Raw genomic sequence first — 21,549 nt, 5'->3', positions numbered from 1 at the left:
TTCAGCAGTTAAGAACCTAAGTAGTCAAAGTATTGCATTAATCTGAAAACTCTTCTGTTCATTTGCAGGGCTATGTCGAAAAAGCACGGTATAAACCCTCATTCAAATCAAATGCCACACATACTTCGGTGGCATGGGCACAAGCTGATGGTACTCTTGTACCTTGGCACCTAATTTTGTTGGATCTCCATTCTTATACTTTACCAATAATGGAACAAGGTTGGAAGTTGGAACTATCGGTTATAATTTAGAACTCTTTGAAGTTTGGTTTATGTTTTAAACAGTTTTTTTCATGATTAGAAAGATAACTGATTTGACCCAAAAAAGAAGAAAGAAAGATATTGATTTAATTTTTCATTTGTTTGTAACTTTATAGAAATAATGTGCTAGGGGGGGTCCTATATGATATTGATATTAATCGTATTTGGTGGTTGCTTTGGAAGCAGATGAAGGGGAAAAGGGAAAGAAAAGTTAAAAAAAAAAAAAAAAATTCTTACTTACATGTTCTTGCAGGGATGCACAATGACTGGAAAAATTTATACGCCGTCTGAGGGGATCGAACCCTCGGCCACGGGATTAAAAGTCACGCGCTCTACCACTGAGCTAAGACGGCTGTTTGTATTGTTGTTTGTCCGTTAACAATAATAAACGGTAATAAACCGTTTAGAAAACAAGGACAAAACACAATAGTGAAGTCTTCTTTTTCTGGTCGGGGGCGTGGTGGGAGAGAGGAGGAGGAAGACGACGACGATGGGAGAGGGTTTAGGGTTTTACAAGGAATACATCGCCGGAATGAATGCTGGTCTCGCCACAGTCGCCGTCGGCCACCCTTTCGATACCGTCAAGGTAATCTCTCTCTACAAAATCCCCAATTTCGATTTTTTTCTTTCTTTCTTCACATCTGTGTTTAGACCAATTACGTGCTCATGTGGTTTTGTCTTATTACGGATGCATTTTTAGGAATAAAAACTATTTTTTGTTTAGCTTAAAACCATTTCTCCATAGTTTTATGATCACTGGATTAGCTTCTTAACCTGTTTCTCTTTAGGAGATAAAGATTGATTCTTTGTGGGGTGTTTTGTGTCTTGTGTCAGGTGAAACTTCAGAAACATAACACAGATGTGGAAGGTCTCAGATACAAAAACGGTCTGCATTGTGCTTCAAGGATCCTCCAAACCGAAGGAGTATGTTTCCCTTCACTCTCTTGTTATATATTATGTCTCTTTCCTTCACTCATTTTCCTTTTGTTACTGACTTAAAATGATATTTAGGTGAAAGGACTTTACAGAGGAGCAACATCTTCGTTTCTTGGAATGGCCTTTGAAAGCTCACTGATGTTTGGAATATACTCCCAGGCTAAGCTCTTCTTGCGGGTAAACTTTGCAGGCACAATGATCTTTCACTGTATTCAAAGTATTTTAATTTCTTCCTTTGTTTTATTGTAAAGGGAAGTTTACCAGATGATGGGCCACGACCAGAGATAATTGTTCCATCTGCTATGTTTGGTGGAGCTATTATTAGTTTTGTATTATGTCCAACAGAGCTAGTCAAGGTGAGCTATGATTAGTCCTGTTCAATTTTATATCATTGATAGGCTTCCTTGGAGTTTTTGAGGACATTGGTTGTTTTTCTTCAGTGTAGAATGCAGATCCAAGGCACTGATTCTTTGGTTCCCAACTTCCGTAGATACAACAGTCCTCTTGATTGTGCTGTTCAGACCGTTAAAAACGAAGGGGTGAGAAAGAAACTCTCGTTTGCTAAAATGCTATACATAGAACCGAAACATATAAGGTTTTGATTGGGATTATCTTTTCAGGTAACAGGTATTTTTCGAGGTGGCTCAGCAACATTATTAAGAGAATGTGCTGGAAATGCTGTCTTTTTTACTGTCTATGAGTACTTACGTTATCACATCCACTCGAGGTTGGAGGGTTCTAAGTTGAAAGATGGTTACTTGGTTGATATGGGGATAGGTGTTCTCACTGGTGGCCTTGGAGGCATTGCTGTAAGCATCTTTCTTTCTATTGTGTTTCATGAACTAATTGGATATCGAACTAATGCTGTTTCTACGTTACAGTGCTGGTCAGCTGTTTTGCCTTTTGATGTAGCAAAAACCATTATTCAGACCTCTCCAGACAAAGCTACTGAGACAAATCCTTTCAAAGTGTTGAGATCAGTTAGTCACAGACATCTTGATTTTTTTGCATTGTCTCTTTGAATGGAATAGTGTTTTTTGAATTTGAAATCATCTCTCTGCAGATTCATAAGAGGGCTGGAGTCAAGGGATGCTATGCTGGTTTAGGTCCAACCATTGTGAGAGCATTCCCTGCTAATGCAGCAGCTATTGTGGCTTGGGAGTTGTCAATGAAATTGTTGGGAATCAAACGTGATTAGGATTAGTATTAGCATTCGAATATAAATGTATTTCAGATCTCAGAACTGCGAGGAATCTGATGAGCTTTCTTGTAACTGAACTACAGATCTCAAAAATCAAAAGTTGCTAGCAGATTATTGTGTTTTGTTAGCTTTCTACCTGTCTCCTCAATGGGTGGTGAAACATATACAGATCTTGGCTTGAATAAATATATTCCTTCAAAGCATTTACTTGGGCAAGATGCATTTATTGATGTCTTAAGTTTTAGCAGATAGCTAGAGATTACAAGCAATATGGAGAAAACAGAGAGATTACAAAGAGACTGACAGAAGAGAGCAAGCAAAGGCTAAAGTTCATGAGACCATTTCACATGTCTTTCTTTATTGAGATGTGTTTCTACGCCTTCTCTCATTGTGTCCAGCCAAGCGTCTCCTGCAACTCCTCTTGGTGTCATCAAACTCACTTAGCTCGTGAAACCTTTAAGAAAAAACAAAGTTAAAAAGTATCATCTTCTTGTTTTCGGTTCTAAAGATCAGTTATTTGATGACAAATGTTTTATTTACCTGCTACATTGTTGGCAGAAACGTTGGTAAAGACCAGAGATCCGAACAAGAGGAGCTTTGGCATGAAACTCGCAGACTCTGTGTCGTTTATGGTATTGTTTGGCTCTGTTCATATCTGCAGTACATCTCTCCACTTGACAAGCTCCTGTACCACTGCTACTACTTGTGGTAGCTTTGCCTTTCTGCTTCTTTTCCACGGCCTCTTCTTCAGAAGTATCTTCATCTTCTTCCCCTTCAAATGTCTCCTCATCTTCTTCGTCTTCTTCCTCTTCCTCACTCATTTCTCTTAAACTCCTCTTCCCTTCCGCTCTACTTCTTCTCGTACTCATCTTTAGAATCTACTCTCTCTCTCTCTCTCTCTCAAACATGAAAGATGGAAGAAGACATGGGAAGAGAAGTAGAGGCCCCCCTCCCAAACAAAAGTAAGGTGCCTATGTTGTTGGACCACAAATTTCACCATTTCTTGTTTCTTCTCCCTTCTATGTATAAAGTTTGTCAGCATCTTGTGTAAAAAAAACACACAATCAAGCTTTAATAATCTATTATTTTAATTTGTGTATATAATATATATGACCATGCATCTTCCTATGTACTATTGAAGAGTATGTTATCATGCACAAGCACAAGAAAGCAAACACAAGTGGACAAGTGATTTGAGAGTAATCAACATCATCCTTAGTTTATAAAGACTAATTACTCAAGTAAATTGTCTAAATATCTTAGGGTTTAATGTTAAGTCTGAAATTACTTCACATTAAGTTTACATAATCCCATATATTAGATCTCTTTATTAAAAGAAATCTAGATATGATGAAAGATAAAGATAAGGGACCAAAGTGGTTATGAAATAGCAACAATTTGCATGTGGAGCCTCTTGATTTAATGGTAAAGGAGAAAACAAACTCTTATAAATTTATAATGGATCATATGAAGAAAATAATTTGCTGGTCACATTATTGCACTGCCTGTAAATTCTATAGGCATCTTTTTGTTCAGCATCTCATTCTCCTTCTCTTCTATTTTTTTAAAAAATATACTTTATAACCTAAGGATGATGTTGTCTAGTAAAAGTTCGAGATAGAAACTAACCCTTCAAGACCGGACACGTCGTCTCTTTCATTTTTAAATATAATTAGATGATCAAAGTCATCTTATACAGGATAAACTAATCAAGATTACCATGAACTTCCTTTTTTACGTTTACAAAATTGTAGGTACATTTTTTTTTGGTTTAATAGTTACATTTTTGCTGGAGTTATTCTTGGGTTCACCCCCTAGGGTGAACCTCTAGGTTCACCAACCAATAGGATTTCATTATTTCAAATCCGATATCTTTTAGAAAAGGAAACAAAATATTGTCAAGATATATTATGTTTTTAAAATAAAAAAGGTTAAAAAATTAGAAAAAAATAGTAGTTAGAGAAAAACAAATTAAAAAAAAAAATAGTTTTATCGTCATCAGCAAAACACTAAACTGTAAATCCTAATCCCTAAACCCTATAAACCTTTGGGCAAACTCTAAACCCTTGGATAATTCATACTCTAAATCAAAAACACTAAATCTTAAAACCATAAACCCTAAACCCTTGAGTGTTTAGTGTTTTTGATTTGAAGTTTAGGATTTATCCAAGGATTTAAATTTTACCCAAGGGTTTAGGATTTTGGGTTTAGGGATTAGAGATTAGGATTTAGGGTTTAGTATTTTGTTGAAGACGTTAAAAATATATTTTTTTAATTACTACTTTTTTAATTTATTTATTTTTACCTTTCTATTTTAAAAATATAATATAATTTATAGCTTGAAAAAATATTTTGTTTCCTTTTTTAAAAGATTTCGAACATAAAATAACACAATCCTATTGGTTGGTGAACCTAAAGGTTTACCCTAGGGGGTGAACCCAAGAATAAGTCTTTTTGCTGACAACGGTAATGCATGAAGTCTATATTAGTGAAGACCATAAAATAGAACTACGTTCATATAACATTGAACAATGTAGTTATCACGTAGTCACGTTTGTAAAAACAATATGTGCTTCTTTTTTCACTTTGAAGTAGACAATACATAAGATAAGTGGCAGAGGAACCTTAACTTTTCCACGTGACAGCAACAAGCAACGTTAATTCTGAATTCTACGTGGGGCCTTTTGTAGTACACTCATTTATTTTTGGTCGTGTAGTTATCTTTTTGTGCTAAGTTGTCATTGGTGAATCGCTTAAAACTGTGTGCAGCTCAATTTTGACGAATGTTTTTTTTCATCATCATATGTATTTTAGTTTGGTTAAATCACGGATTACTAAATATTTATTTCAATTTTACTGTTTATCAAAGTGATTTAGAAAGGTTAAAATCGATCCTACAAAAACATCCTAGAATCGATCCCACAAAAACATCCTTTTTTAACACACAAAAACATCTTTCCAAAGCTTGGTTACATGGCAACGTGACCTAATCACTCTATTCTTAGATGGCTTAAGATGATCAAGAAACATGATCAAATGTGTTGAAACTTATATATCAAGAGGACGGCATTATAAAATTACAAAAAAATATATTTGTATTGTGTTAAGAACATGTGCTGTAAGAAATTAGTCAAAAAAAAAAGAACATGTGCTGTCTTTGAAATATATCAATTATGAATAGGTGAAGTGAATACTATAAATTAATGTTTTTAAAAATCTAAAAGGAACACTGAGATAACTTTTTTGAAGCCGTGTGAACTAAATTTTCTAGAAATAACGAATCATTTTCCATTTTTTGCTTAATAGTTTATCTCGAAATATCTATACAAAAAGAGTACATCAATTAATAATATAACTAACATACAGTTTTGAAAATATTTGTATACATAATAATACAATAAATGGGGGTTGTAGTCTTCAACTTGCAGATAATACAGATCCTCCTTATTGATCTTTTGTGTTATAAATGTTAGTAATCCAAGTATGCATCCTTTAACCTGAACCTCCTAAATCATTAGTCTTAGAGATCCAATTAGGTTTTACAACTTTGCATGAACTTATTGGTAAACCTTCTTTTCAAAGGGTAGAGATGCTAAATTCGAATCTCAGCAGTTGCGGGAAGAGGATTAAACAACCAGCTCATGTCCATGGTCCAAGGGGCTTATGGATTTAGGCTCTGAATTTTTCGAATTAATAAAAAAACTTTGCATGAACCTTTAATAGGCCAAAAATAAAATAAAATTGTATACAGTATACAATAAATGGGGGTTGTAGTCTACAACTTGTAGATAATACATAATTTCCTTATTGATCGTCTGTGTTATAAATGTTAGTGATCCAAGTATGCATCCTTTCACCTTAACCTGAACCTTATCCTAAATCATTTTTAATCATTAATCTTAGAGATATCCAATTGGTGTTTGCAACTTTGCATAAACCTTTAATGGGCCAAAAGTAATATAACAAACAAAGGCTGTCTCCTTGTAGCCCATTTCGAACAAAAAGACCCAAAAGTTACTTAACAAGGGGTCAAAAGTTAATGTTTTAAACTATTGGGGCTAATTTGTAAGAAAACAAAGATATAATTAAAAACAGTTCTCTTCAATCTTCTTCTTCTTCTACTGCTACGGATAAGCCTCTCTTCTTCACTCTCTGCTTCCCTCATCCCTCATTCCAATGGCGACAACGTCAGCTCTCTCCTCTCTTTCCTCTCTCTCCCTCCACACCCCAACCTCCCGCCTCACCTCCTCTCGACCCACCATCTCCTTCTCCTTCCTCAAACGACCCACAACCCTCACCCCCCTCAAAGCCGCCTCCTCCTCAGACCAATCCGAGACCATCTTCTTCGAGGACCAAAACCCCGAGATAACCGCCAACGCCGTCTTCGACCCTCCTTCCCCTCCCGAGGGCTTCGTCCCCGCGCCGTACTTCGACGAAGGCGCCGACGAGACGGAGGCCGAGATCGCCACGGCCTACGAGGAGCTCTACGGGCCCGCGTACAGCGGGGAGAGCATGCTTGGGAAAGACGTTAACGTGATGGACTCGAAGATGAAGAAAGGCGGAGGAGGGATCGGTGGGCAGAAGCCGAAGAAGGAGAAGATAAGGGATGGGTTCGAGGAGAGGGTTGTGCAGGTGAGGAGGGTGACTAAGGTTGTGAAAGGAGGGAAGCAGTTGAAGTTTAGGGCGATTGTTGTTGTCGGAGATAAGCAAGGGAATGTCGGAGTTGGTTGTGCTAAGGCTAAGGAGGTTGTTGCGGCTGTTCAGAAGAGTGCTATTGATGCTAGGAGGAACATTGTTCAAGTGCCTATGACTAAGTATCTTACGTTCCCCCACAGGTAATAAAGTTTTGATTTTTTTTATGTTTGTGTTTGTGTTATGCTTTAGAAGAATCTTGTTTGGTTGATGGTAATGTCTCAATAGACAATGAAGTAGATTTAGTGTGTAACATTGTGGGTTTCTTGATTGAGCAGACATGGTTTGTGTATGTCTCTGTGTTGGGTTCTTGTATGTTATGGTTTGGTTATGTTATAGATGGTTTGTTTGGTGTTTAAGCTATGGGATTTTTGGTTATATAGATCAGAGGGAGACTACGGAGCGGCTAAGGTGATGCTTAGACCAGCTTCACCGGGTACAGGTGTGATTGCTGGAGGAGCGGTTAGGATAGTGCTAGAGATGGCAGGAGTTGAGAATGCTTTGGGGAAACAGCTGGGAAGCAACAATGCTCTCAACAACGCGAGAGCTACTCTTGCAGCAGTTCAACAGATGAGACAGTTCAAGGATGTTGCTCTCGAGCGTGGAATCCCCATGGAAGAGCTCTGGAAGTGAAAAGAAACTCAGTCTTCTTCCCTTTTTTATAACATTTTCACCCCTCTTTGTTTTTCTGATGTTGAAATGAGATTCTTGTAAAATCAAGAGGCGTGCTGTAATTCATGAGATAATGTGTTTATTTTGAAATATCAGTCATTTCTTCCTCGTTAAAAGTTCACCACTGGGATTAGATCTGTTTCTGAGATGTGTTTGAGATATGCATGATGTGTCTCCGCAACATATATAACAAATGTTGTCGATGAGAAAGAAAAAAAGAGTGACAGTTGGATCCTGCTATAATGTATTTAAATTAAATCATTTGAAACTATGGCACAGTAGGCAATTAAAGAAAACGCAGTCTCTGTGGGTCATGAAATTGAATATGATGACACAAGGACCTCCATGGAGAAGGACAAGGAAAGGAGACACGTTTGGCCAAGAGGTGAAGCCTATGCTCATGGGCTCTTGGGTAGTCAATGCTTGAAATCTCTTGCTTTTTTGGGGCAAGCCGTGTCTAAACTAAAGTTACAAGTGGTTGGAACAACTACAAACCAAAAGCTGAAGAGTTTCTCCACACAAGCAACAACTTCCATTACTACAACGAAGTGGTCAGCACCTAAGGAGCTTGAGAGGATGTGGGAGAGGAGAAAGGTGGATTATCTGAAGGCGGCGCATTCCTTATGGACATAGAACTTGCACTGAGGGCAATAGTACCCTTGGGCGGCATTCTTAGTTTCAGAGCGACCAGAACAATCAAATGAAAACTTGAAGGTTGTAAGAAAGCTCCATGACTTGGCTTAAAGATACGCTCTATGTCACACACATCAAATGTGGAAGATGGCTAGTGTTTGATATATGATAAGAAAGTAAAGAAGTTCGGCCAGAAACTGCTAGTGTTTGATACGCTTTTCTATTGTTACCAATCACACCCCCAACAATTAAAATACCCTGATACTAGTTTGAAATCAATAACTAGTGGTGGATACTAGTGTAATTAATATTTCATTTGAAACCATAACATAGAATAGAAGACAATAAGGTTCATGTTCATAATATTGAAAGCTTTGAAAATATATAAAGAAAGGTCCGGCTGGATCAAAGTCAAAGGGGTTTTAACTTTCTTGCAGCGTCAAGTGAAGAGACGTAGATGATTCACTCATCAGGTGGGAACTCCTCATCAGAAGCTTCATTCTCCAGAAAAGAGCCGAGAGTTTTCCTCAGTATGCTGAACGTTTTGTCACCCTACATCCCAGTAATAAACGGTTCATCATATAACAAAATCAAAGAGAGATAGAGAGAGCATATGTGGTAGAGATAATAACAACTATATGTAAGGCTGTTTATTTACCCGTTTCTTTGTCTTCAGCGACTCTTCCAATTGAGCAAGCTTTTCCGCGCAGAACTTCTCCTGGTCTGATATCATTGTCTTGTCCTTCTTCCCTATACGTTATTTTACATGTGGAAGTGAGTAAAGGTGTTTCCGTCTTATAACAATGGTTTCATTATAAGGGTTGCTTACTTTGTTGCTCATATCGCATATAGAGCCTCTCCTTGTCCTCCTCAAACTTGGAAACAATGTCTGGCAAGCAGAAACACATTCTATATCAGTAATATGAATATCCCACTTTAGCTAACGAAATAAAACTTTGTGGTATAGACTTTTGACACCAAACGCTAACTGAGGTTAAGAGTCAGAGATAACAATACCAGAGGGAAATGGAATGCAAACCTTTCAGACACTGTAGACGATCAGATTTTTCCTTCATGAACTTGTGATGGAGCTCCTCAAATTTGGCTGATTCATCCTTCAAGAGACTCTCACACTGCGAATATGGATCATACGTCAGTTCCTTGTACGTTTCTAATGCCTTAAAAAAAGTTAAATATCATCTTTAGTTCTTTGTTATTCAAACCTCCTTTGAACTCTTTGTAAGTGCTTTAGCAAAGTTTTGTCTGCAGTCAAGGATAGAACTCATCAGTTCGCTTTCATTTCTTATCTTGTAAACCAAACACAAAGCACATAAGATCAGATATCCATCCTCAGCAACGTAGCCCTTACCTTTCTTTCTCAAGTTTTGACTTCAGCTCATCGATCTTTAACTTTACCTCAGTAGACACACTGCCAGAAAGAGGCACACAGATTCAAAACAAGATTCAGCAATCAAAGCTAACGACACTTAAAAAAGCATTAGAACCATGGAGAAAAACTGATTCTGCTGATCAAAATCATGAATTCTCACTGTGATTCTGCCGTTCTGAAACAATAATTGACAAAATCACAATACAAGACACCCAATCAATGATAGGAATCAACAAGAGATACAAACGCTCTCTATATGTGAAAGCAAACGATTCCAAAATTCTGGAAACGAATGAAACGATACCAATCAAACACTTGCGTTCAAGTTCATATGATCCGCGAGCATATCACAACAACTTTCACAATAGATCAATCGAAATCAAACTCTAGAACAAACGATCGAACACCTAAGGATCATCAGCCTAGCTAAATCATGTACCAAGATCGATAACAAGCATAAGAAACGATCGCAGCTAGCAACAATGATTTAAGATGCATATGATCGGAACGAGATTGAGAAACTGAGGATATCATCGTGCGCGTAGTAGATGAAATCGAACGTTATGGAGATAATCGAGCTCTGAATCTTCTATATATTCGATGATCAAACTAAAGCGGAGAGAAACTAAGTAGTGAAAGAGAGAGAGATGGATCATCACCTGGAGATGCTCTCTTCCTTCTTCTTACGGCCATCCTCTTGCGCTTTCTCTCTGATTTGCTGCAACGCCGACATGATGCCTTTGAGATCGCTGCACGATCCAAGCGGAAATCAATCTCAAGTCACGATCTAGAATGAAATCAGAGGAAGATGGAGATAACGAACCTAGAAACATCGAGATCCAAATCGTCGCTGAGTTTTGCATTCGGTGCTTGCTTCTTGAGCGATTGAAGCGGCGGCGGCGGCTCGGGGCGTGATCTCTTGGTGCTCTTTCTGGTGGAAGACATTGCAGACGAACGACGAGAGGTGAAGTGGAGAGAGACGATGGGACGAAATCGTTAAGAGTGAGTTTTGCTCTCTCTCCTGTGGATTTCAGTTAGATTTGAATTTTGAAATTCAGTTTCGTTTGTGCGCTCGTCTACTGATATATTGTTAGTAGCTGATCAGTGATCAGTGTGTGCCCCAACAATATTTTAATTGTTTTTTTCTTCTTCCACATTTTGAATTGAATATTATTTTCATGCATCTAATTCTTCAAATTATGTTTGGGCTAATGGCTCATTGTGGCCCAAGAAATGAACAGTCACTGTTACTTTTTTTTTTTCTTTTTCTTTGTCAACTTTCTTCGTTAAAAGGGTAAAGGCCTAACTTGCAAACAGATTCATACCCATGCATTACAAACATTAAAGCTCAATTGAAGTCCAAATCAATATTATAATCACTCATATCATCAAGAGAAACAGTTTTGAAAAATCTATTTATACAAGGTTGTTTGGACTATTTCCTAAGAGTTAATAATTTCATGGTCCTACTAAATTTTTTCCTAACAATATATTTTCATAAATTTTTCTGATTTTCTTTAGATATTATAAGTGTGCCACTCCTATATTTATGGTAACTACTATATTACCTTCTAAAAATCTCACCCCTTGATTATAAATTTCTCCATTTAGTTATTGATATCCCATATACGATTTACCAACCAACATTTTTTGATACAATAATATATAAATTTGTGGGTCAATAGACTAATCTATTATGTATGTGACCATATATATATTATAATGTTTATTTTCATTCTTAAATTCATATCTATATAAAACGAATGGTATGGTGTATATCACCATTAAATAATACATGTCATTTGAATTAAAATAGTCTGGTAAGTAATACATATATTTAAAAAAATGAGTTAATGAAGTATGATAAATAATTATCACAAAATCATGTTTTACTATAGAACCGATCAAACTTAGTAGTATATTATATTATTTTCAGTTCATAAAAAACGATATTAACATATAAGTACTGAACAAATTTGAAAAAAATGCATATGAAGTTAGTTAAAAATTATCCTCGGGCCAACTTATTTAATTGATTTTTACTATATATAATTCAGATACAACCACTTAAACTATATTATGGAAAATTAAAAAATACAAACAATTTAGAAAATATTGCTCCATATTCTCTTTTTTTTTATAAAAAAATAAGTTGACTTGATTTTTACTTATGAAGCACAATTACTAAAATTCAAAATAATGATTAGTACTTTTTTTGGGCAACAAATAATGTTTAGTATAAAAGATGCTCAAATACAAGTCCACTTCTATAATTCAATTTAAATAACAAAATAAATTTACAAATATAATTAGGTCCATAATTAATATTTATATTATTTGAGTTTCAAGTTTGGAGGTTTCCGTGGGTTATTCAATCATATATTATATACTAAACACATTGAGATTGGTATAAACTCTTCAATAGGTTTGGAATACCTAAGTTAAACTAGATTTTTCTCTTTTGAAAAAGTATTAACCCCGTGCTTCAAAGCTTGATTCAAAAGTTTGAATTGAGTTTTGAAAAAATATCATCCAATTTATATGGGATTTTATCGGGACAACCAATATTGGATAGCGGATTAATGATAGTTTTTACGTTTTTACCGACTTTTATCAGATTTTTATATATAAAATTTTAACAAAATTCAGACCTGTTTTATATGAATCACCTGATTTACTTCTGAGACTGTAGGTTTGGTTCGGTTATGAAAACACTGCTAAAACAATTAAAAATTCTACAATATATATATTATTAAATTAGCCCAAAATCTACCAAGTAAATTTTTTGTCTCATCAACTCAACAAATATAACTCTTACAAAATACACACAAAATGCAACAATGACATTGTAACATAAGAATACACATATAAAATCTAAAATAAACTATTTGATAAATTATATAATTTTAAACTAAAATTCTTTTACTTTTTCGATATAATAACACTTTATAACTTAATAATATACTTCAAAACATCAAAACCAAAATAATAATTCATATCAAATAATATTCTTAATCGAAAAAAACTCGCGCTTTTGAAGCGCGAATCAAAATCTAGTTTACCCTTACAACTACTTGGCATATTACACTTTTTGCCTTTGGACCTCCTATAAAAAAGAAAACTGTCATTCATGTACATATACTACCAGTTAATTTTTTTTTTTTTTTTGAAACATACTACCAGTTAATTATAATTGATATTTTGTAACTTCCCTTTTAGCTCCAATATTATCGGGATTCCTCTCATGTACATACTGCCGGTTACATAAATGTATTTAAACGTGTGAAGAAAATGACCCATCGTCAAGCGTCAGAGAAGGCCACCATCAAGTTTCATTGACCCATGGTATTTATCATCCCAAAGAATATTACAACCAATTTTTCTACTTACGCTATTTAGTTCGTTGGTTCATGTTTTTGTACCTATCAAACATTTGATGTAGCCTTTATCTATACTGTTTTTATTTTTACAACAAACGACCAAAATTTTAAACTGAGATCAATATATATGATTTAAGTAAAATGATAAATTTTCAGTTAATATGGTCACGATTAAAATCATTTTATATTTATTTAATGAAAATCAAATATTTAAAGTTAGTTAATATTTATAATATCTACTTTTTTTGTATCAGATAATGATTTATGTTTCAAGAGTGTAGTTTTTGCGTGTTATTAAATCAAATATACAAAATATTTTTTAAATATAAAACAAGTTAAACAAATATATTAATTCATTTTATTAAAAATATTTAAACAAATTTTAACTAAATATATTAAAAATGGATTGATCCACTTTTGTTTATTTTAGTAAAATTAAAACAACTGCAAGACGGGTTAATAAAATTGATGATTTTATTTCTTAGTCTAATTATATTTATATGAATATTATTATGTAAAATATCTACTTTATTAAATCAGGATCATTGATCAATTAATAAATGATTAGTCCAAAAATTATTTCTCCATATGACCTACTTAAAAAATAACTAAATCTTTGATAATTGCATCTAAATATACCACGACTCTAACTAATTTCAATATTTGAATAATAAATTTTAATAATATAATCAGTTATATTTTTGGGAAAATTTGGATAAGTACCTCTTAATAAGATTTTATTTTGATAAATACATAATTATTTAATGTTTTTGAAAACAACACTTTCTACTTAGAGAATTGACTAAATTATCCTTATCAAATAACATTGTAAGTTTCAAATTAAAAAATAATAAATGAAAAGGCCATTTAAAATTATACACATGCTTAATTTAAAGGCATGTCGTCATCTTCTTCCTTTAAGATCAGAGATTGTGTTTGGTTTTAAAATTTTACAGGTTTCCGTATCACATGAAGATGTTTCATAAAGCATCTAAGGACGCCATTTTTTGTTTGAACAGGAAAAATGGTGAAATCTGCTTTGGTCTGATTAGGTATCAGAACCAGAATTGGCCAAACACATCGGCACAATTGCTCCATCATCTTGGTATCTCCACTCGGATAACAAACTCATGTTACTAAGCTCGACAAGGGACACGATTTAAAGCCAAACTATCAAAAAACCTTCCCAAAACGTTTCCAAAGCCATCCCCGAACATCTCTAGCGATACAGCTTCTAGAGTAGACGCACCCATGCTTTACAGCCCACATGTAATCATATTATTAATTAAACTAGATCAGTCAAATTATTTATGGTTATGATTACACCGGTTAGTTTGAAAAGATGTAGTGAATCGTATGATATATAAAGTTTAAATTTTGATTTTAGAAAATATTTGCAGACATTTTAATCCAGTTATTCATTTAATCATATTAGATTATATATCTGTTTATTTTGAAGATAACAGCAATGACAATATTTTTCGAATTTAATCTTTATTTATTAAAATATAATATCTAAGTTAAATTAGGGTAAATATGTCTTATCACATATAAAAAGAGTTAGTTTTCAAAAATATTAAACAATATTTTCAAAATTTTATTATTAAACAATATTATTAAACAATATTTTCAAAATTTTATACAATCTTTGTAAAAAACAATTAAAATTTTAATTGTAGTATCATCTGTTTATTTTTCATATCTACATATTTTAGAAATTCTTTTTAGTTTTATATTTTGATAACTATAAAAAAATTTATATCAATTTTACTTTACACAAGTTAATTTAATATATCTTAACCAAAATAAATAAATGAAAATCTATCAAAATTATAATTTTAAATATAACTTAAATATAATTTTAAATAAATCAAATTGTTATTTTTATCTTAATTCTATGTTTAATTAAATTAGTATTTAGTATTTTTATTAAAATATTATTTTAAAAATAATAAACACTAAAATATTAACAAATTTTAATTTTAAATACAATTTAAATCTAAAATTTTATAGCTGCACCTGGTGAAGGAAAACATTTAGTTTTTTTTTATATGCCGCTCAAGAGAAGGGAAGCTGAAGCAACGGCTAGAGATTGACATCTTTAAAAATGTGATATGAGATAAAATCATTGCGCTTGAACCGGACGGTTTTGCGGCGTCGTGTGGAAGCATATAGCTTGATAGCTTCATAAATGACTTGACCACATTTCAGTTCTGGAATTGCAGTAGAAATTAGACGTGTGCACACCAGGATTGGAGATGCAGCAGAATGGTACAAGAAGCACCTTGTGTTTATAAATCCTTACAAGAAGCACTTTGGTTTACTAATAAAAATAATAAAAAGTAACAAATGGTAGTAAACAAAATTGAAAAAACATAGAATAATATTGAAGAAGAAAGAACATGAATTTTAAACGAAGGCTATTAAAACCTCTTTATGTTGAGTTTGATCGGTGGATCAAAATTCAGACAAATAACTTGCTCTGATACCGTACTAAGTTATTAACTTATGAGGATGAATTGTATTATTATATAATAGGGCTATATGGAACAAACAACGAATGAGAAGATCATATTATTTATTAAGGAGAATATATAGTGTAGTCTTTTTCAAAAGAAACTATATATATAATGGAGTGATTATTGTGAATTTTTTTTTGTCGGCGATTATTGTGATTGAATGGGTCATATGAGTTGTGATTGACACACTTGCCTTGATAAGAATATCTATACAGGTATCGCTTTGGATGTCTTATTAAACTAATGGATTGCACGTTTTAATTTGTAAATTTTAAAACCAAAATAAACAGAAGACGCGTCGATATTGAACTTTAAATGTATACTGTGTTGAAGCCGCACCGACGCATCTGCTGCCATGGTTCACACATATTTGGACAGGTCCGATATTGAACATGAATGAATCTCATGCATTAATATTATATATCCCATATACTTCCATGGAAACCTGAAAGTAAGTTTTTTCTTTCTGGTAAAACCTGAAAGTAGGTTAGTAACATTAATCTGGCCAGTCAAGAAGTTTATTTAAGTTCATACATAAATTTTACATATATATTTTGGACAGGCCGCTCAAAAATTCTTTTGACCTTGTGTATAACATGAAAATATGATGTTAACTACTTAAAAGTTGTACATACTAATATTTTTTGATAAAATAACAATTATACGATATATCAGTGGCCCATATAAATCAAGAAAATCTTTGACTTTCTTGATGATTTAGAAAACATGATTATACATGTTCCATAACACTTTAAATGGTCTTTAGATAAAGAAAATTTGTTTCAAAATAGTTGATGTTCTCACTATTCTAGATAAAATTTAATATCATTTGAGCTTTGTGACCAATTACAAAATATTGTGTTTTTATTGATTGAATTAATTTCATTTAATGATATTTTTATGTATTCAAAATAAATTATATAGAAATTTGTATTTTTTTAATCTATGTGTAAAAACTTTAAAATTCCCTTATTAGTAGAAGGAGTACTTTTTTCCCCTCTGATGTGTTTGAATTAGATGACTCCCATTTAAACTTTATAGACATTTCACGCGATTCACGTTTAGATCATTAGCGTGGTTCACATTTAGATTATTAGCCACGTAGACTTCAAGCCATGGATAGTTCACGTGATTCATGTGCCATAGATAGTTCACCTGATTAATGTTAATCTAATTTGTCTTTTACAAATTACAGTGAAAAGACATAACTCTTCATACAGATAGATTTTAAATAATGGAAAACACCTTTTTTAATGTGAATATACCTTTTTATGATGAAAAGATACATATAGATAGTTTTTCATATTGAAACCTACTTAGATCTAAATCTTGATCTTTAACAACAGCCATCACAAACTTACCGCCGAGTAGCTCGCCAGACGTGCATGCAGGTGCTAATGTCTTTTCAGATTTGATACAACATGACAGCTATACAATTTGATATTTGATATCATGATATCAAAATCATGATATTATGACAAACGTGATATTTGATATGCATAAACCCACTGAAATGAATTATATTAAAAAAATACGTAGATACTCTCCGATAAATACACCCTCTCACATCAAGCCAAACTCCCACACAAACAAAAACAAAAGGACAAAAGGATAAAGATGGGTTTCATTGGTAAGAATGTTTTGCTAACTCTCTTAGCACTTTGCTGCTTCATTTCCTTTGTTTTCAGTACTACAGATGAACCTCCAATAAAACTAATAACACCATTGGCCAAAGCTCCAAGAAAAACTCTCCTACCGTTAAAATCTCCTACTGAGCGATCAACTCTCCCACCGTTAAAAGCTCCTACCAAGCTACGATCAATTATCCCACCTTTGAAAGCACCTACGAAGCTATCAGCTCTCCCACCGTTGAAAGCTCCCACCAAAGCATCAATTCTCTCACCGTTGAAAGCTCCCACCAAAGCACCAGCTCGCTCACCGTTGAAAGCTCCCATCAAAGCACCAGCTCGCTCACCGTTGAAAGCTCCCACCAAAGCACCAGCTCGCTCACCGTTGAAAGCTCCCACCAAAGCACCAGCCCTCTCACCGTTGAAAGCTCCCACCAAAGCACCAGCCCAAGCTCCCACCAAAGCACCAGCCCGCTCACCGTTGAAAGCTCCCACCAAAGCACCAGCCCTCTCACCGTTGAAAGCTCCCACCAAAGCACCAGCCCGCTTACCGTTGAAAGCTCCCACCAAAGCACCGTCTCTCTCACCGTTGAAAGCTCCCACCAAAGCACCAACTCTCCCACCGTTAAAACCTCTTATCGAGCTACCAACTCTCCAACCACAAAAAGCTCCTATCGAGTTTTCAACTCTTATCAAGCTACCAAATCTCCCACCATTAAAAACTCCTATCAAGCTATGAACTCTCTGATGAGACTAAAAGGGTTGGTGCTGACAAAGACAGTGAGATGGAGGAGAGACGTCAAGTAGGAAGAGAGAAAACAAATCACAAGTTCTCTCACGAAGACTAAATATTTTATTTTATTTGTTTTAAGTTTTTTTTGCAAATAAGAGAAATTGGATTCGTGGGAAACAGTTTCTCCACTTTCTCATTTCCTTTATTTGTTAGCTTGTGGGTGAATCCACGACAAGATATATTTGCTTCATGTATGTCTTCTATTCAAATAAATGAAAAACCTAAAGAGGTACTCTAAAGACTCTAAACTACCCAAATAAAACTTGTGTTGTTGTGGTCTCTTGTGTGCATGTTTCTAGATCAACATTTGATGATCCTATAACTGGGACCTATCACTCTCCCACCGGCCAAATCTCCCATCAAGTTACCAACCAAAGCTCCAATCAAACCTCCCATTCTCCCACCAATTTCCCCTCCTAAGATCATCAGGACACTAGTGGCCGTGCGGGGTATGGGTCTGTCTACCGCAAAACGTGCAAGTACGCCGGCGTAAACAATCTCGAAGGCGCCAAACCTGTTAAAGGTATTATATACACATTTGATATGAAAAGTCCACGCTTCACTTTCCATACTTTATTACAGGCATATACAGTATCAGTATGTATCTATATATACAAATTTAATTTCACCCGCAAATGTTTACTTTTCTACACAAAGAAGTAGGTTGTAACAAAGGTTTTTTTTGAAGTGAATAAAATTTAAAATTATTTCAAAAAAGAAAAAAAAAAGTTCACTAACGATATCAAACTCTAGAACAAACGATTGAACACCTAAGGATCATCAGCCTATATCATGTACCAATATCGATAAAAATGATAAGAAACGATCGTAGCTAGCAACAATGATTAAGATGCATATGATCGGAACGAGATTGAGAAAAGTAAGGATATCTTCGTGCGCATAGTAGATGGAATCGAAGGTTGCGGAGATATCGAACTCTGATTCTTATATGCATACGATCAAACTAAAGCGGAGAGAAACTAAGTAGTGAAAGAGAAAGAGATGAAGAATCACCACCTGGAGATGCTCTCTTCCTTCTTCTTACGGCCATCCTCTTGCGCTTTCTCTCTGATTTTGCTGCAACGCTGACACGATTCCTTTGAATTTCAGTTTCGTTAATAGCTGATCAGTGAGCGCCAACAATTCAAATTTTGGCCAACTGAATTACTGTACTTTTATTAAATTTAATATTATTTTCACGCATCTTATGTTTGGGCTAATGTGCTGGCCCGTTGTGGCCCAATGAAAAAATCGTCGTTACTTCATATTGCTCAATTAGTTAATTTCAAATATAGTTACTGGATAGATAAACAAACGAGTATTTATGAAATGAATTTATGTATTAAAACTATTTTAGGCTTTTAAATTCATCATAAAATCTTACTACAAATTACAATGACATATGAATATGATATGACGCTACCATAAATTTGAGTGTGTAATATTTACAATTAATAATCTCTATCGTAAAATAGCTTATCAAGAACCTCAAAAAAGTTGCTGTTATAATCTGCAAGGAATTGTATAGGATTTGATAAAGCACTAGACCAAAAAACTTTATATTACTAACATTAACTAAACCCTTTTCTGATTTGAGAATAATTAAATGGGCACCGTCTTGCCAGTTTCGTTGAAATCTAATTAACTTCAGAGTTTAAATCCTGATCTAATTATAACTATATAGGTATTGCTTTGGTAGTTTTATTAAACTCTAATGAATTGCATTGCATTGCATGTAACTTGTACTGTAAATTGAAAACCAAAATAAACAGATGAAGCGTAGATTTTAAGTTTGAACTTTAAATGTGTAACTAGATTTTGACCCGCGCTTTCAAAGCGCGGGATTACTTTTACTTTAAATATTTTTATATAGCAAAAACTATAATTTATAGAATTTATTTATTTTATATTTTTATATAATTATAAAAATTATATGTACAATTTATTATGCTTATTTTTCTTAGGTGAATTTAAATTTAGAAAATAACCCACATTATAAGTATTTTATTTATTTAAAATGTTTTGATTCACTTTGAAATTACGGTGTTATTTTTTTACATATATTTTATTTAAATGAATTATAATTTTAGATAATTAAGTATTAATTTTTTAAAATTATATTTTTTCTTTTATAAACTCATTGACACTATTTGTAATATCATATATAGTATCAATGTAATTTTAAAATTTGGGTCAAGATGGTTGAAACAAAAGTTCATAAATGGAGGTATAACTAATTTGCATTTTGATTTTGATTTTCATCGGAGATTCGGAAATATCATATATTGATATATAGTATCAAATTAGTTGCCAAGTTTTGTGGTTATCATAAATGTATAGAAAAGTTTTGATTTAAACCAAGACTATTTGGTTTTGTGGTTACCAACCTCACTTTTGTGGTTAGTATTGATTTTGTAAATATTATTTTCAAAACTATTTCTAATAACAAAACCAAGACTATTTGATCATAAAAAAACCAAGACTATTATATTTTAATATTACCACAATTTTTATACATCAACCATATATGTATATGTGATGTCTAAATAATATATTGTTTGTGCTATGCAAAACAAACTTTAATACATTGTTATAATAAAATCATGCAATATTGAAGTATAGCTAACCTGTTAATAACATAGACGGTCATATACTATGCTAACCTGTACTAACACAACTTTACGTAATATCTTTCCTTTTCAAATTAATATAATTATCCAAACCGGGAATTAGTTGATGGTTACATGGTTTAAATCATATATAATTATACCGGAAAAGGGAAGCAAACGTAAATAAATGTATTATTAGTAGCAGATCTATTTAGGAAGTTAATGTTGTTGGTTAACCATAAAATAAGGAATGGCATTGTGTTGTAAATAAATTAGAAAACTAATGGCAGAATCCTAGTAGTTATTCTGCTTTAATAGTATAGATGTGTTGAAGCCGCACCAGACGCATCTTGTTGCCATGCACATGTTATGGACCATAAGGCACGGAACGTGAATGAGAACTCATGCATTAATTAATTAAAAAAATCATGCATTAATAAATATCCATATATTTCATCGGAACCTGAAAGTAACACTAGTTTAGTCAATCAAGATGTTTATTTATGTTCATGCATAATTTTTACATATAAAATAATTTGGTAGTTTTTTTGTCCAATGAAATTTGTAAATGATTACTTTAATCAACCCTCCTAATCTCATTCTATTTGATCAACTCTCACTTATAAACTTTACGTATCATAATAAACCGTTACATATATGACTCAAACTCTGATAAGACTTCTTTCAGTTTCTCATAAAACACACATCATTACATTGTATAGACTTTGTTCACTTACATATATGACTCAAAAATAAGTATTGAAACCAGGTTGACAAATAATAAAGAACTGTAAGGAGATCTAAATCAAAATCTTTAACAAGAGTTATCGGAAACT

General features: G+C 33.4%; 5 protein-coding genes and 1 non-coding gene across 6 annotated transcripts; 3 read left to right on the top strand and 3 right to left on the bottom strand.

Annotated features, from left to right (window-relative positions):
* Positions 1–541: 541 nt before the first annotated feature.
* Positions 542–613, bottom strand: TRNAK-UUU. Its single transcript has one exon. It is a non-coding gene; the product is annotated as a tRNA-Lys (tRNA).
* A 49-nt stretch (positions 614–662) lies between these two features.
* On the top strand, positions 663–2,524 carry LOC106447196 (mitochondrial arginine transporter BAC1). Its single transcript, XM_013889069.3, has 8 exons — positions 663–846; positions 1,095–1,184; positions 1,272–1,373; positions 1,448–1,552; positions 1,637–1,735; positions 1,817–2,005; positions 2,078–2,176; positions 2,260–2,524. Exons 1-8 carry the CDS (start codon positions 751–753, stop codon positions 2,392–2,394), a joined length of 915 nt encoding a protein of 304 aa, XP_013744523.2. The 5' UTR covers positions 663–750; the 3' UTR covers positions 2,395–2,524.
* Positions 2,525–2,600: 76 nt separating this feature from the next.
* LOC106447198 (squamosa promoter-binding-like protein 3) lies at positions 2,601–3,507 on the bottom strand. Its single transcript, XM_048778439.1, has 2 exons — positions 2,938–3,507; positions 2,601–2,851 (listed from the first exon to the last, which is right to left on the bottom strand). Exons 1-2 carry the CDS (start codon positions 3,264–3,266, stop codon positions 2,755–2,757), a joined length of 426 nt encoding a protein of 141 aa, XP_048634396.1. The 5' UTR covers positions 3,267–3,507; the 3' UTR covers positions 2,601–2,754.
* Positions 3,508–6,495: 2,988 nt separating this feature from the next.
* Positions 6,496–7,877, top strand: LOC106423691 (30S ribosomal protein S5, chloroplastic-like). Its single transcript, XM_013864461.3, has 2 exons — positions 6,496–7,232; positions 7,473–7,877. Exons 1-2 carry the CDS (start codon positions 6,574–6,576, stop codon positions 7,720–7,722), a joined length of 909 nt encoding a protein of 302 aa, XP_013719915.2. The 5' UTR covers positions 6,496–6,573; the 3' UTR covers positions 7,723–7,877.
* Positions 7,878–8,662: 785 nt separating this feature from the next.
* Positions 8,663–10,894, bottom strand: LOC106423692 (nucleolar protein 58-like). The gene is made up of 8 exons (XM_013864462.3): positions 10,608–10,894; positions 10,444–10,533; positions 9,764–9,823; positions 9,618–9,657; positions 9,434–9,527; positions 9,224–9,283; positions 9,053–9,144; positions 8,663–8,946 (listed from the first exon to the last, which is right to left on the bottom strand). The coding sequence occupies exons 1-8, from the start codon at positions 10,727–10,729 to the stop codon at positions 8,857–8,859; spliced, it is 648 nt and encodes a 215-aa protein (XP_013719916.2). The 5' UTR covers positions 10,730–10,894; the 3' UTR covers positions 8,663–8,856.
* Positions 10,895–17,201: 6,307 nt separating this feature from the next.
* Positions 17,202–18,416, top strand: LOC111215088 (non-classical arabinogalactan protein 31-like). The gene has a single exon (XM_022718286.2). It carries the CDS (start codon positions 17,301–17,303, stop codon positions 18,048–18,050), a length of 750 nt encoding a protein of 249 aa, XP_022574007.2. The 5' UTR covers positions 17,202–17,300; the 3' UTR covers positions 18,051–18,416.
* The last annotated feature ends 3,133 nt before the right edge of the window (positions 18,417–21,549 follow it).

This window comes from Brassica napus, chromosome A4 (assembly GCF_020379485.1).
Source record: "Brassica napus cultivar Da-Ae chromosome A4, Da-Ae, whole genome shotgun sequence".
Lineage (NCBI taxonomy): Eukaryota > Viridiplantae > Streptophyta > Magnoliopsida > Brassicales > Brassicaceae > Brassica > Brassica napus.
Note: the sequence above shows the minus strand (reverse complement) of the source record. Positions and strands in the feature narration are given on the sequence as shown.

Coding starts and splice junctions, on each gene's coding strand:
- LOC106447196 (XM_013889069.3), top strand. CDS start 751: ATGGGAGAGGGTTTAGGGTTTTACAAGGAATACATCGCCGGAATGAAT. Junction 1,374..1,447: donor AGGCTAAGCTCTTCTTGCGG/GTAAACTTTGCA, acceptor TTTATTGTAAAG/GGAAGTTTACCAGATGATGG. Junction 1,736..1,816: donor AGACCGTTAAAAACGAAGGG/GTGAGAAAGAAA, acceptor TTATCTTTTCAG/GTAACAGGTATTTTTCGAGG.
- LOC106447198 (XM_048778439.1), bottom strand. CDS start 3,266: ATGAGTACGAGAAGAAGTAGAGCGGAAGGGAAGAGGAGTTTAAGAGAA. Junction 2,852..2,937: donor TTCTGCCAACAATGTAGCAG/GTAAATAAAACA, acceptor TTTTTCTTAAAG/GTTTCACGAGCTAAGTGAGT.
- LOC106423691 (XM_013864461.3), top strand. CDS start 6,574: ATGGCGACAACGTCAGCTCTCTCCTCTCTTTCCTCTCTCTCCCTCCAC. Junction 7,233..7,472: donor TATCTTACGTTCCCCCACAG/GTAATAAAGTTT, acceptor TTGGTTATATAG/ATCAGAGGGAGACTACGGAG.
- LOC106423692 (XM_013864462.3), bottom strand. CDS start 10,729: ATGTCTTCCACCAGAAAGAGCACCAAGAGATCACGCCCCGAGCCGCCG. Junction 9,528..9,617: donor TTACAAAGAGTTCAAAGGAG/GTTTGAATAACA, acceptor CCATATTCGCAG/TGTGAGAGTCTCTTGAAGGA. Junction 9,284..9,433: donor TCGTCTACAGTGTCTGAAAG/GTTTGCATTCCA, acceptor TCTGCTTGCCAG/ACATTGTTTCCAAGTTTGAG.
- LOC111215088 (XM_022718286.2), top strand. CDS start 17,301: ATGGGTTTCATTGGTAAGAATGTTTTGCTAACTCTCTTAGCACTTTGC.